The sequence below is a fragment of the Eumetopias jubatus genome, unplaced genomic scaffold, assembly GCF_037043125.1.
Source record: "Eumetopias jubatus isolate StellerSeaLion01/CBP00866 unplaced genomic scaffold, mEumJub1_p1.0 scaffold_5, whole genome shotgun sequence".
Taxonomy (NCBI): Eukaryota; Metazoa; Chordata; class Mammalia; order Carnivora; family Otariidae; genus Eumetopias; species Eumetopias jubatus.
In genome coordinates, this window is record NW_028274811.1 from 85,145,693 (window position 1) to 85,158,954 (window position 13,262).

General features: G+C 35.7%; 1 protein-coding gene across 2 annotated transcripts in view; it reads left to right on the top strand.

Moving 5' to 3' along the window:
- The window catches only part of FER (FER tyrosine kinase), a 427,371-nt gene that overhangs the window by 311,109 nt on the left and 103,000 nt on the right, over nucleotides 1–13,262 (top strand). For both annotated transcript variants that reach the window (XM_028102607.2, XM_028102608.2), the window contains one exon: nucleotides 8,144–8,267. In XM_028102607.2, coding sequence (XP_027958408.1) covers nucleotides 8,144–8,267 — 124 coding nt within the window. The remainder of the gene's footprint in view (nucleotides 1–8,143; nucleotides 8,268–13,262) is intronic.

Here is a 13,262-nt window from a genome sequence, read left to right on the forward strand (position 1 = left end):
TGTGTGTGTGTGTGTGTGTGTGTGTGTGTGTGTGTGTGTGTACACACCACGTATTTATCCATTCATCTGTCGATGGACATCTGGGCTCTTTCCATAGTTTGGCTATTGTGGACATTGCTGCTATAAACATTGGGGTGCACGTACCCCTTCAGATCACTACATTTGTATCTTTGGGGTAAATACCCAGTAGTGCAGTTGCTGAGTTGTAGGGCAGCTCTATTTTCAACTTTTTGAGGAATCCCCATACTGTTTTTCCAGAGTACCACAACCTTTTAAAAAGTGAAAAAGGATTTATTCTGACTTTATTCTTAACACTGACATTTCCAGCTCTTTGCTGCAATGTGTTCTTTAAAAGTATATTTTAAAGTAATATTTTTGTAATCTTATAGAAACTTTCATAATTGATGAATGTATTTGTGCTCTAAACCTTTGCATAAACTAAATTCTAACTATAACCAATAAAAACTGTGTAAATATGAACATGTAAATATACATTTCTGATCATTTTAAATAATACTATGTAATAGGTCTTATAAAGTCGTCATTGATAGCACTGATTTGGAGACCTTACTGTCCCTAAAATATCTAGCCTATGATAAATTCAGCTTCTAAAATTATTTTTAGCTTTTATAAACCTATTTCTCCTATTAAATTTAAATGTATTTTTGCATGTGTCTTTTTATCCCACATCTCTTTAAAAAATCTATCTAAGGAAGCATGAACTGATGCCTTCTTTTTTTTCTCTGCGGGTTTTCCTATAGCAGATAAGGCATCAAAACAAGCATTCCACTGACTTTTTTTAAATGCCATTGTAGCATCTAAGTATTTGTAGTGTGTTCCAGGAGCCTTTAGAGATAACGTATTCTATACCAGATTTTCCTGTCTATTCTTGTCTTTACACTCTATGTCAAAGACAGCTTTGCGAGACAGAGGAAGCCACAAAATGGAAAAGTGAGTAGTTTGGCATTGAGGAGAGACAGACAGTGGAACTTCTTTGCCTTGGTGGCAGGCAGTGTGTTGTGGATGGAAGGGTGGCAGGGGATTCACGATCCCACTGTATGTATTTGTGTGTGTGTATGTTTGTAAGTCTTAGGAATAAAATTAGTTGGTGAATCTACCTCTCTAGCTTCCTCCTTGAGCATTAGAACATGTCACTATTGAGCTCTGTTGCAATAAACACATAGTAAAAAGTAAAATCTTGGTTGAAAGTAGACAAAGCAATCATAGGAATCATTTAAATGAAAGGGACTACAGCTGTATGGAATACTGAGCAATAAATATTTTAAAACAAGAGTCGGCAAACTTTTTCTATAAAAAGCCAGATAGTAAAATGTTTAGGCTTTGAGGGCCATACAATCTCTATTGCAATTCTGCTGTCATAGCATGAAAGCATTTATAGATACTATGTAAAGGAATGAATGTGGTAGTTTTCCAGTAAAGCTTTATTTAAAAAAACAAAAAACAAAAACAAGCAAAAAGCTGGTTTTGGCCTCCAGAGAGACTTTGCAAACACTTGCCCTAGAATTTTAATAATATCACCAAAATCACCACCATAAAAATAAAAGGTAAATTGAGCTCCCTCCTCCATAATGTGAAAAAGCTGATTATGTCCCAAGGGCCTTCTAGTACTGACATTCTGAGAGTTTGTGAAAGTTGACTCTGGCATCTATTATGGCAATTCATATAATGTCTGGCAAGATTATAGCTGGTGCTCCTTGAACCAGCAAGTTAAACATACTGTGAAATGTACTCCTTTATTTCGTAGAACTGTTATCATGATTGCTATTGAGTTATGTTCTCAAAGAGCATCTGCAAAGGAGAAATGCAAAAGGTTCCCACTATTCTGCAATGTTAGCAGAACATGGCTATTAAGGAACTTTGTTGGAAAAGACTGATGTCATGTATTAACCCAGATTGGGAAAACCATACACTCAGCTCTGCATTTGGCCTAGCTGAATGATATTACTTAGGTAGCAAGCTGTTCCATTAAGTGCTGCTTTAAAAAGAAAATGGAATCAGGAGAGCTAGTGTATTCTTGTAGTCATTTTCAGTTACTCATTTTTTCATTTTACTCATCTTCACAAACTGACCCATTTCTAGCTTATTACTGAGTCTGTTCAGATCTAGTGCTTTAGTCTTCACTTGGATAGTTCTTAATATAAGCCCTCAGCACCTTGACTGACAACTAGAGCATCCTCCTGGCTAATCTCCTTCTGTGCTGTCCGTCCCACCTGAGTATACCTTATATGCAGCATTTTCTTCTTTAAGAACTTGTTTTGGCTTATCTTCTATTATATAAAGTCTGTTCTGTATTGGGGCGCCTGGGTGGCTCAGTCGGTTAAAGAGTCTGTCTTCGGCTCAGGTCATGATCCCAGGGTCCTCAGATTGAGCCCCGCATCGGGCTCCCTGCTTAGCTTCTCCTTCTCCTTATGCCCCTCCCCCTGTTCCTGGTGTCTCTCTCTCTCTCTCTCTCTCTCAAATAAATAAAGTCTTTAAAAAATAATAAAAAATAAAATCTTTTCTGTGTTTCATGGAGAACAGGTTGTATCACTATTCAATGTTTATGATTATCTTACGTATTTTCCCCTTATTTTTGATGGTCCAGCTAACTCTCATCACTACAGGTTAACTCTTATCACTACAGGTTAAAGAGAAAAAGTTGATTTTTTTTTTTAAATAAAAACTCTGAACAATGACGTAAATGGGGCCTCCAAAATAGCTCCCTACAACTTAATAGTTGCTTTATTATCCTATTTAAATTTCCAAGTGAACACAATTAAACCAAACTTGTCAGGAATAAATTTATATCCTAAAAAACAAGGATAATGAATTATGTATTTTATATATCACTAGGGACTGAGATCTCTTAACTCAATAAACTTTGAAGTTATTTGAAGATAAATTAAGATCTCTACATGACTCAGTGATAAGAAGTCATTAGTGGCATAGCCCTGATGATCCCTTTTCTCCAATAACAAATTGATAAATTAGTGTTCTTATTTATATAATAATCTCTCTGATTGTTTGTTGAATGTGATCAGTTCCTCACTGTCCCATGAATACTGAAAGAACAGGTAAGATCAAATTTCCACAGCATAGAGTAAGAAATCTTTTGAGAAAGTACTGTTGAGAATAACAGCCTTCTATCCTCCTACTAAAAGTTGGCTGCAAGCAATAATAAACACTTCTATTTATTGTTTCCTACTTGTTTCAGACATTTAATATATATTACCTTTTAAAATTCTCAAATAATCTTCTGATACAAATATCTATCCATTAGGAACCTTTGTGTTGCTAGTACAGAAGATGTATTAAAAATTACAGAGATTTGGGGCGCCTGGGTGGCTCAGTCAGTTAAGTGTCTTGACTCTTGGTTTCAGCTCAGGTCATGATCTCAGGGTCTTGAGATCAAGCTCCATGTGGGCTCTGCACTCAGCAGGACCTCTGCTTGAGGCTCTCTCTGTCTCTCCCCCAGTCTCTCCCCCAGTCATGGGTATGCTCTCTCTCTCTCTCTCTCTCTCTCTCTCTCTCTCTCTCAAAAGATACCTTAAAAAAAAAAGTTTTATTAGTTCACTTAATTGAAGAATCTAGAAGGGAGTCACTGTTCAGGCAGTGTTTGATCCAGTGGCTCAAACATATCGCCAGAAACCATTCTCTTTCCTTCTGTATTTTCTGCTTTCCATGATGATTGCTTCACCCCTAGTCTGCCAGTCCTCATGGTGCTATCTTGTATACTTCCAGTGGCAGAGAATGCTTCTTTCCTGGTGCTTCTCTCAAAAACCAAAGTTTCTTTCCCCTCTTGAGCATCTCCTTGTATCTCAGTGGCCCAAGTTAAGCCATGTGCCTATCCCTGAACCAGTCACTTAAGCATCTCCTTGTATCTCAGTGGCCCAAATTAAGCCATGTGCCTATCCCACAGGGGAATGGGCTTCATTCATTGCGTGAAGCCAATCTAGGGCCACCTTTCTTGTTGAGGGGGAGGTGAATACTTTCCAAAATGGGAGAAGGGCAGGAATTTGAGGCGAGTAAGGGAAAATAGGTATGTGACAAACAACCTGTCCCTACTATAACTTTTTATTTCTTTAGATGCAAAATAGCTTGAGGAGTAGTATTGTGTGTATGACTGTCTAGGCAGGGGCTTAGTGTTTTAGATACATTTTAGTCTTCAAAACCATCTTGAGAAATAAATGGAATTAATCCTTGTTTTAAAGAAGTTTAGAAAGATTAGGGGCGCCTGGTTAAACGTCTGCCTTCGGCTCAGGTCATGATCTCGGGGCCCTGGGATCGAGCCCTGCAATGGGCTCCCTGCTCAGCAGGGAATCTGCTTCTCCCTCTCTTTCTGCCCTACCCCCATTTGTGCTCTCTCTCTCTCTCAAATAAATAAATGCCAAAAAAAAAAAATTAAACAACTTACCCGAGGCCACATAGATAATCGGATCTAGGTCAGTCTGACTTCAGTATCCATGCTCTTTTCATGATGTCATGCTATCTCCCTAGTAAACTAAAAATTGGCTATAAAAACATATTAAGTATTGTCTTAGAAATCTATCACTGGTGAAAAATTCTAGAAAATAATCCATCCTGTTTTGGTTTAATGTACAATGTACCTATATAGAAATAATCCTTGTTAAGACAGATTTACAAAACGGGAATTAGTACCTTGTTTTGCCCACTTTGAACACCGAGGTCCTTACGATAGTGGTCAGGTATGGCACTCCATACTATATGCACATGCACATATACATACATGCGCACACATATAAACATATGTATTGTGCATATGATTATTGTATATATCACAAATTCTAAGAGAGTTTCTTTAACTTGGCATTTAATAAAAGTGGCAGGGGAATGAGTTCAAAGGAAGAGACACTATCCTCTACGATAACTGACAGTGAATACTAAAAACTCTTACCATCTGATGTCACTCTCCCATTGTTCTTCACTTCATGGTAATAATCAAGTATTATGCTTAGGGGAACGTTTCTGGCCCAGTCTGAATTATTTCCTGGGTAACCTACCTCTAGTCTCATACTCTGTCTCCTGGGGAGTTTACTTCTTGCTTCCGGGTTCTCACTGCTTGCACTTGCCCAAGGCTCAGGCTTTCAGTACTGAATCACAATTATTTAACTTTTATTGAAGTCTTTGCTTCTCTGCAGTGTTCTGCAAGAAGCTGACTAGGGCTGTGGGATGCTGCTGCTTTCCTCCTTTACTTAAGATAATTCTGTCTGTGTCTTGAATAACTACCTGTGAGTTGGAAATAAATTTAAAATTTAATAATTTAATGATTTTAAGCAAGAAATTTCTCTAAGGCAGAAACGTTGGATTAACTAAGAGGCAGTCAGACAATCCTTCGTCTGTATCTTTGGCTGCGTCTCAGTATTTGGAAATAACTGTATGTCATTCTACTTTCTAGTGCTTTACCTTTATTGACCTGGCTTCACTTTTCAGGCAATTTGTAATGCTATTTAAGTGTTGTCTTTTCTGTATTATATTGTGCATTTGTTGTTTTACAGTTTTATCTACCAGGTTTGCAAATCATTTTTTTCAAAAGATGGAGTTTTTAAGGCATTAGTGTTAAGAAGCATCTGTCAAAATGAGCTTACTCTTAAATGCGCTGTTTTTTTTTTAATATTTTATTTATTTGAGAGAGAGAGAGAATGAGAGATAGAGAGCACGAGAGGGAAGAGGGTCAGAGGGAGAAGCAGACTCCCCACTGAGCAGGGAGCCCGATGTGGGACTCGATCCCGGGACTCCAGGATCATGACCTGAGCCGAAGGCAGTCGCTTAACCAACTGAGCCACCCAGGCGCCCAAATGCGCTAAGTTTTATTGATGGAATTTAAAGAATTTTACGGCATCCATCCGGTGCCATTGATAAGAAATGTAATATCCTTTTCTCAACACTGTTTTAACATTTGACAAGTACTTGAAAAGCAAAGTTCTCACCATTGGAGAGGGACTAGGGAAGAAATGTAAAAATTAATGAAAAATGATTCTTGTCTTCATGGGGAGCTTAGAAGCTGCAAGAAAAGATACTTACACATTGTTTACTCATTCAAGAGATGTTTATTGAGGTATTATTACATGCTAGACACAGTGTGGTAGCCTCTGAAATTATAATAATGAGCAGCCTAGGCACAATTCTCTTCCTAGGGTTTACCATTTGGGGCAGGGGTTAAGGGGTAAAGGAGGATTCACCGAAGGAGTAAATTTTAAAAAAGAACAGGAGGCAGATGGAAAAGTGCTGAATACGAGCTAACTTTGGAAAGAAATATTAGGATTTCACAGAACACTGAGGTTATGTCATAGGCTGCTTTAAATCAAATTCCAGAAAAGCTCTTTTCATTTGAAAACTATTCCAAAGCTTAAACAAAATGCTATGTGGTTTCAAGACCCCAGTCTGCACTTTTTCTAAAATAAGCCAACATATATCTAACAAAGAATTAATATATATGAATATTCGTCCAAGTAATAACTTGAACTAAATATTGATTTCAAGTCCACTAAATTGGTATACCTATTAAAGTAGAGAAATCAGTGGTTAATTTTGCTGTTTACTGTTGCTTGGGTGTGTTTTGTTCAGAAAATTAAGTTAAGCTTGATGGAGACTGTTTCAGTAATCTTCCTAGTAATTGAATACATTTGATATTCTCTTTAAAAGAACAGAAAAAAGAAATTATCTGACACCGTTAAGATTATTTTTAAGCATATAGCTGTTGATTTTGTAAATGGCCCACCTAAATTTGCCTAACGCTTGATTTGTGAATAAGAGAAGTTAGAGAAAGGTAACATTATAAGTAGAGTTAGGCAAGAGTTTATTTTCCAGATACTCTCATTAAAGAAAAAGCCATTAAGTCTTCACCTCTAGAGTTGTTTTATTTAAGGAAGCCTGGATCCCTGGTGAAGAGGATTATAAAATTCAGGAAATGGCAATTAAAATGCTAATCCCTCTTGGAAAATTCTGGTTTAGAATCTGAGGGCCTAATAGAAAGTGGGAATGATTGTTTTGAGAGAACATTCATTCTAATATATTTAACTTTTTTAAAAAAATACAATTACACTTTACACTAACAAGGAAGAATAATCAAGCCTTCACGTAGCCTTTAATGCAATGTGAAGAATGAATGCACAGTTGAAGGTCGACGGTATTTTAATATGGTCGTGACGGGTGATAGATGGCTCTTCAGCTTTGGAAATAGTGCTTCTAAAAAACTGAATTGTGAATTTCATTTAATTTTATTCAATTTAAAATGGATATGATTGAGTTACTAGGAAATTTTAAACATGTTTGAAACAGCGTAGTCATATGAATATTCTGTTTCAACTATAAATTTTATGAAATCTAAATACAGATCAAATATTTGAGATGTCCCACAAAATGTAAAATAAACAACATATTTTGAAGACTTAGGATGATAAAATGTAAAATATTTCCACCATAATTTTGTAATAATACATATTGGTATAATATATTTTGGATATATTGGGCTAAAGAAAAAATATATGATTAAAATGAATTTCACCTTTTTGTTGTTGTTACTTTTCCAAATGTGGCTACCAGAAAATTGAAAGTTACTGTGTGTTATATTTCTTTTGGACCATGCTGATTTAAAGAGTTGCTCTAAGACATCACTGAAATCCATCTGATGCCCAAAATGCAATCTGGCTCAGCAATTAAATCCTATCAAAACCATAGCTCCCCCTCTCTGCCTCTACCATCAGTGACTTAATTATCATAAGCAGTCACTGAATCTGATAACTGATTTGATATCATTTACATTTTAAACTTGTAATAGTTATAATCTTTTATTTGGTATTAGAGAAAATAAAATTTCACAGGAAATTTGAGCCAGGCAAATCGGTGAGAAATTGCAACAGAGGAATTGTATGATTTTGTTTGAGTATTATCATGTGTTGGATAATATACAGTGTGAAGCACTTAAATTACTTAAACTGTATCTGGGTAAGTTTATGGTATCTGTTTTCTAGTAGATGTGTTCTTTCATCTTTTTCTTTATCCTCACCTCAAACAAAATGGGCAGAAACATGGCCGAATGTGTAATTCTTTCGGTTTTGTCAGGTATCTCTAATAGGCAGTACATCCTGATTATATTTCATTGTTCGTCTGTCAATGCTTCTAGGAGGTGATTTCCTGTCCTTTCTGAGAAAGAAGAAGGATGAAATAAAGCTCAAACAATTAGTGAAATTTTCGTTAGATGCTGCCTCTGGTATGTCCTATCTCGAGAGTAAAAACTGTATACACAGGTAAGGAGGACATTTTTTTAAACCTTTTCTAGTTGTATCAACAGAATGCTAGAGAAGTGACATATTTGCTGCAATATAGCAAGGAAGTTCTTTCATAAAACTGACATATTTTTTTGTTGGTTTTCGTGTTTTGTGGGAAAGCCTTCTTTGATAGTTGTTTATATAGTTTATAGAAACACTTGTTTTCTGTTACCTGACGTAAGTACACCTCATTAGACAATGAGGTACTTCCTGATTAAAATCTGTTGTGTTATAATCATGAATGGCATACTGATAAGATGTACCACAAGTTAGTCACATAATCAGCTACAATCTTATAGCCAAATAGGATTGTTTCATCTCCCTATTCTCATTTGCAAAGAAATTACTTAAAAAGTCTTGGAAGAGCATAATGGTAAAACAACAATTTATGACAGTGAATTGGCCAAGGGTAGAAGATATTAGCATAATAGTTACTTCAAGAGAGATTTTAGAAAACTTGTCTAATTACTTTAAGAGCAGTGACTTGGTTGTAATGCTTTTATAGATTGTGGTTTTAGTTGTTTGTAGCTGAAAATGTTCTTTATTGCTAAATGTGAGTACAACTTAAGATGTCTTGCTGAATTCATGTGAGATCCTAAATATGGCTAAGTGTACATAAGCAAAATGAAGTGGGGGCATTGATGCAGTTTTTATTCACTGGAAACAGCAGGTAATACTATTTAACATGGGGAGAGTTCATTGTCAGATTGAACTATTATGGACTTGATCTAAATTGGTTCAGTTATTGATGTTTGTTTTTCTCTGATGTATTTCATTATGCAGGTTTTGATTTAACATTCTGGTAAAATTGTATAATGTGTAATTATATAGCAGAACAAAAGTACCTTCACCTGAAATATATACTGATTTGATCTCAGATGTCCCATCTGCCCCACCCCTCACCCCCTGCCTCCATTTTTGAGTTGGGCCAAGAAAGAATTGAGAGCCAAAGAGTAAAAAAGAGTTTAATAGCAATGAGAGCAAAAGCACACTCTCAAGGTGGATGAGCCGGAAGGCCCAGAGACAGCAACTGCACCAGGGACCTGGGTGGTCTTTCTTTTTTATGCTCGCAAGGGTTATGGGTCATAGCTAGGCTGGTCTCTGACTAGGGTTGCCTCCAATCGTCTAAGGTCTCCTCCTACAATTGAGAGGGGGAGTTTTGGTCCTATATGGCCCTTATCTGAACTGTCACAGAGCCATCCCCCTGCAAGGGGAGTCGGCGGGGGCGGGGGGGGGGGAGAGTCAAGACCACAATGCAAATGTGTTCTCATGAAGCTATAGGTTATTGTAGGGCAGCACTTACAGGGAAGAGTACATGCATGTGCCCCCTGGCTGTTTGGAAACTTGGTTTCCACCCTTCTTAACAGACAGAAAACACCTGTTACCTGCTCATATCTGGCTAACTGCCTGCTTTATCAAACTGATTATTTAATTTTTCCAAAAAATTTTGCCACATTTTCAATTTTATTCTAAAACTGAAATTATGGCTTGTGTTTCCAATATAGCTCAATGGTCACCTGTATTTTAAAATACCTTTCAGTTGAGATACTATATTTCTGGAAATGAAGAAAACTAAAACTTAGCCACTGTCCTTGTATTTTTGTTTTCGTTTCTTATTACTAGAGATCAAATCACATTATAATAAGATATTTTTATTTTTTTAAAAAAAATTCAGGGTTTTTTTCTTTAATTTAAATTCAATTAGCCAACACATAGTACATCATTAGTTTCAGATGTAGTGTTCAACAATTCATCATTTGTTGTGAGCACTGTGTAACACCCAGTGCTCATCACATCACATGCCCTCCTTAATGCCCATCACCCAATTGCCCCATCCCCCACCCCCCTCCCCTTCAACAACCCTCAATTTGTTTCCCAGAGTCAAGAGTCTCTCATGGTTTGTCTCCGCTGATTTCTTCCCATTCAGTTTTCCCTCCTTTCCCTTATGGTCCTCTGCACTGTTTCTTATATTCCGCATATGCGTGAAACCATATGATAATTGTCTTTCTCCGATTTTTAAGGATTTTTAAAAAGTATTTGATTTTGGACAAGAATTGCATTATTATTAATTTCATTAGAAGAAAACGGTTTTTGTTAAAAGTAACAATGAAGGGTTTTGTTCTTCATTTATAGAAAATCTATAATTTTGTCTGCTCAAGTGTTAAAGCTACTTCGGGCATCAGATTCTCTACTGTAGTTATTCATTTTGTCTCAGATTTTATTTTTCAAATCATTAGACTGTCTATAGCTTTAAATTACAATGAATAAACTGCATTGAAACTACTTAATTGTCAATTACCAGTACCAGTCTTTAATTTCTGTTGCCTAGTGGTTGAGGGAATTGTTTCAATTTCTTGCTACTTTTGTAGTGATTGCTTTTCTTGCGAATGGATGACTGTATTTTTTTAAATGCTGTATCATCAGAATTGAAACGATTCTAAGTTGTAGATGATAGCCTCTAAAAACTTACCCCACTCACTGAATCATAACATTACCTTGCTGTAATGTTATTTTTCCATTTTCCTTGTTAAGAATTGTTATGCATTCACAAATTTTTGAATGTCAGCCCCTGCTTGAGCACATATTCCAGAAGGTTGTACCTTTTCCTGTACTATTTGCCTGTGGGGAAGGTTCCTGATTGAATATCTTAAACAATATCACTGAGAGCAGGTTTGACAAATAAGATTTCAGTGCCCATTTTCAGTGATTGGTAGTGGCTTTCTATGTTGTGTATTGAGAAAGATTCCAGGATCAGTGACAAAGAGTCCATTGATTGATCAGTCACATCTGTTAGGGCACTGATAAGCATTAACACACAAGCCCCAAATTTGTCATCCGTGGCATAGAATATTTTCTTTTTGTCTTTATTTTAATAAATGCTTTTCTTTTTTATATGATTTTCCTTATTCGCTATATAAAGCAACAATGTAATGTTTTCTGACCAACACTTCCACTGCTTTCTTCTAAACTATCTGCTATTCTGATTTTCCCTGTTGATCCTGATTAGTGGATGAATTTTATGATACCTCCAGCCAGTGGTCTTTCGTTACTCTTGAAATTTATGTCAATCCTCTTTTGGATGAATTCATTTTCTTTTTCTTTGCATTTCAGTACCTCACCAATACATGACACTATGTTGAGAAAATAAATATTCTTTGTGTTGAATTTTGTATAGAAGTGAATTGTACCATAGAATCCTCTTCCTATGTGTCATCCTATAAAACTATTTCTGTGGTAGTAATAGTAATTGCAGTGGATTTCAATTGATTTACAGTTAAAAGATGCACTCAAGACATGTTACGTGTTTTTTTCTCCTAAGAAATACCAAATATATAAATATAAATATATAGTATTCATTACAGTGAAAAGCGTTTTTCCTCATTGGAAATGAGGAGATTTAAAATGAGGTATTTTAAAAATTGATTAATCTGAACATGATTGAAAGTGTCAGTTTTCAAGTAGTGAAGAAAGGCACCCAGCCCTATTCTTGACATCCCCAAATATTACTAAAAATATATGCATGTCTATGAATTATGAAGTCTTTGTCCCACAGATCAAAGCAAAAATTTTTAATGTGGTTTTAATTTTATATGAACTTAAATATTTTATCCTGTTCAGTGATTAGAAGTTCCTAGAATGCACTACCTGAAAATATTTCTAATTGTGTTTCCTCAAAATAGTATCTTAAGTTTGGGGGGACACATTTTCTTTCTTTAGCTTTGTTTTGTTGTTTTGATTACTATGAGAAGGGCAGAGCAATGTTTTGCTATAGATAAACAAGTATGACAGCTATAAAATGGAAACAAGTAATTGCATGAAGAAATGGCCTGCTTTTGGAAAATACTCTTGTAATTTCCATTTAACTTCCCGAAGGGTTCTCTTGATACTCTTAAGTTTCTAATTGAAACTATTTCTGTTTATAGCTAGTGAATTGCTGGATATTTTGTGTTTAGTTGTAATCAGCTGCATTTTCTTTACAATTATTCTATAGACCAATGTGAGATTTTCTTTCCTACTTGTACTTTATAAAGATTTGAAGTATACGGATAAACTTTGGGCTGTGTGTGTGTGTTTACTTAAAATGGTATGTTCCTAGATTGTTAGATGTCACTCTAGAAAAAACATTAAACCTGATTAATTTTGATGTTAAGTGGATTGAAACTTGACATTATACTAGATATAAGTGGGAATGGCATTTACGGTTTTATTGCTTAGGAATCTTACTGGAAGATTTATTTTTATTTGGGTTTATTTCTAAAAGTTGGCTTTCTGCCATGTTCTTTGGTGTCTGTGGAAAGTAAAGAAAGGATAAGCTTTTGATTGATATGTGTTTGTGTTAAAGACCAATCTGTGGGGAATTTTGGAAGCATTTCTTAATTTCATGATATTCTGTGTTAAAACCAGAAAAGGTGTTTTTGGAGAGATCCTTGTAGAAAATGATTTTATTTTCTAATTTTAAATCTTGGACTGATTTCTCTTTGTTTTTGGTTGCTTTACTGCAGTGATGTTTTGTTGTTATGGAGTAAGGCTAGTAACTCTACAAATTAAAGCCCATAAGATCAGATTTATTGTTTAATAAGGGTTTTGCTTATCCATTGAGAATGAAGATATTTCTAGCACTTCACAAATGTGAACAGTTGCCTACTCTGTGCCAGGCTGATGTCAACAAGAACCATTGTCCCTGCCATCACGTAGATGTAACACAAAATAATAATTATGCAAAGAGATAATCAGGTTAGTGATAATATGTGCAGAATGCCATGAGAGTAATATTAAGAGGGTCTAATATGACCTTTTAGTATGGGGGTTATGGTGGGAGTAATCAGGGCTGTGGTGACAGAAGTCCGTAATTGCAGAAGGTACAGTTTGGGTGAGACTTGGTAGATGGGTGTGTTGCTGAATAGAAGGGGAAAGAATATTCCAGCTGAAGGAAGGTTGAAAGCAAAGTTAACAATGTTTTTCATGAGAGCAGGA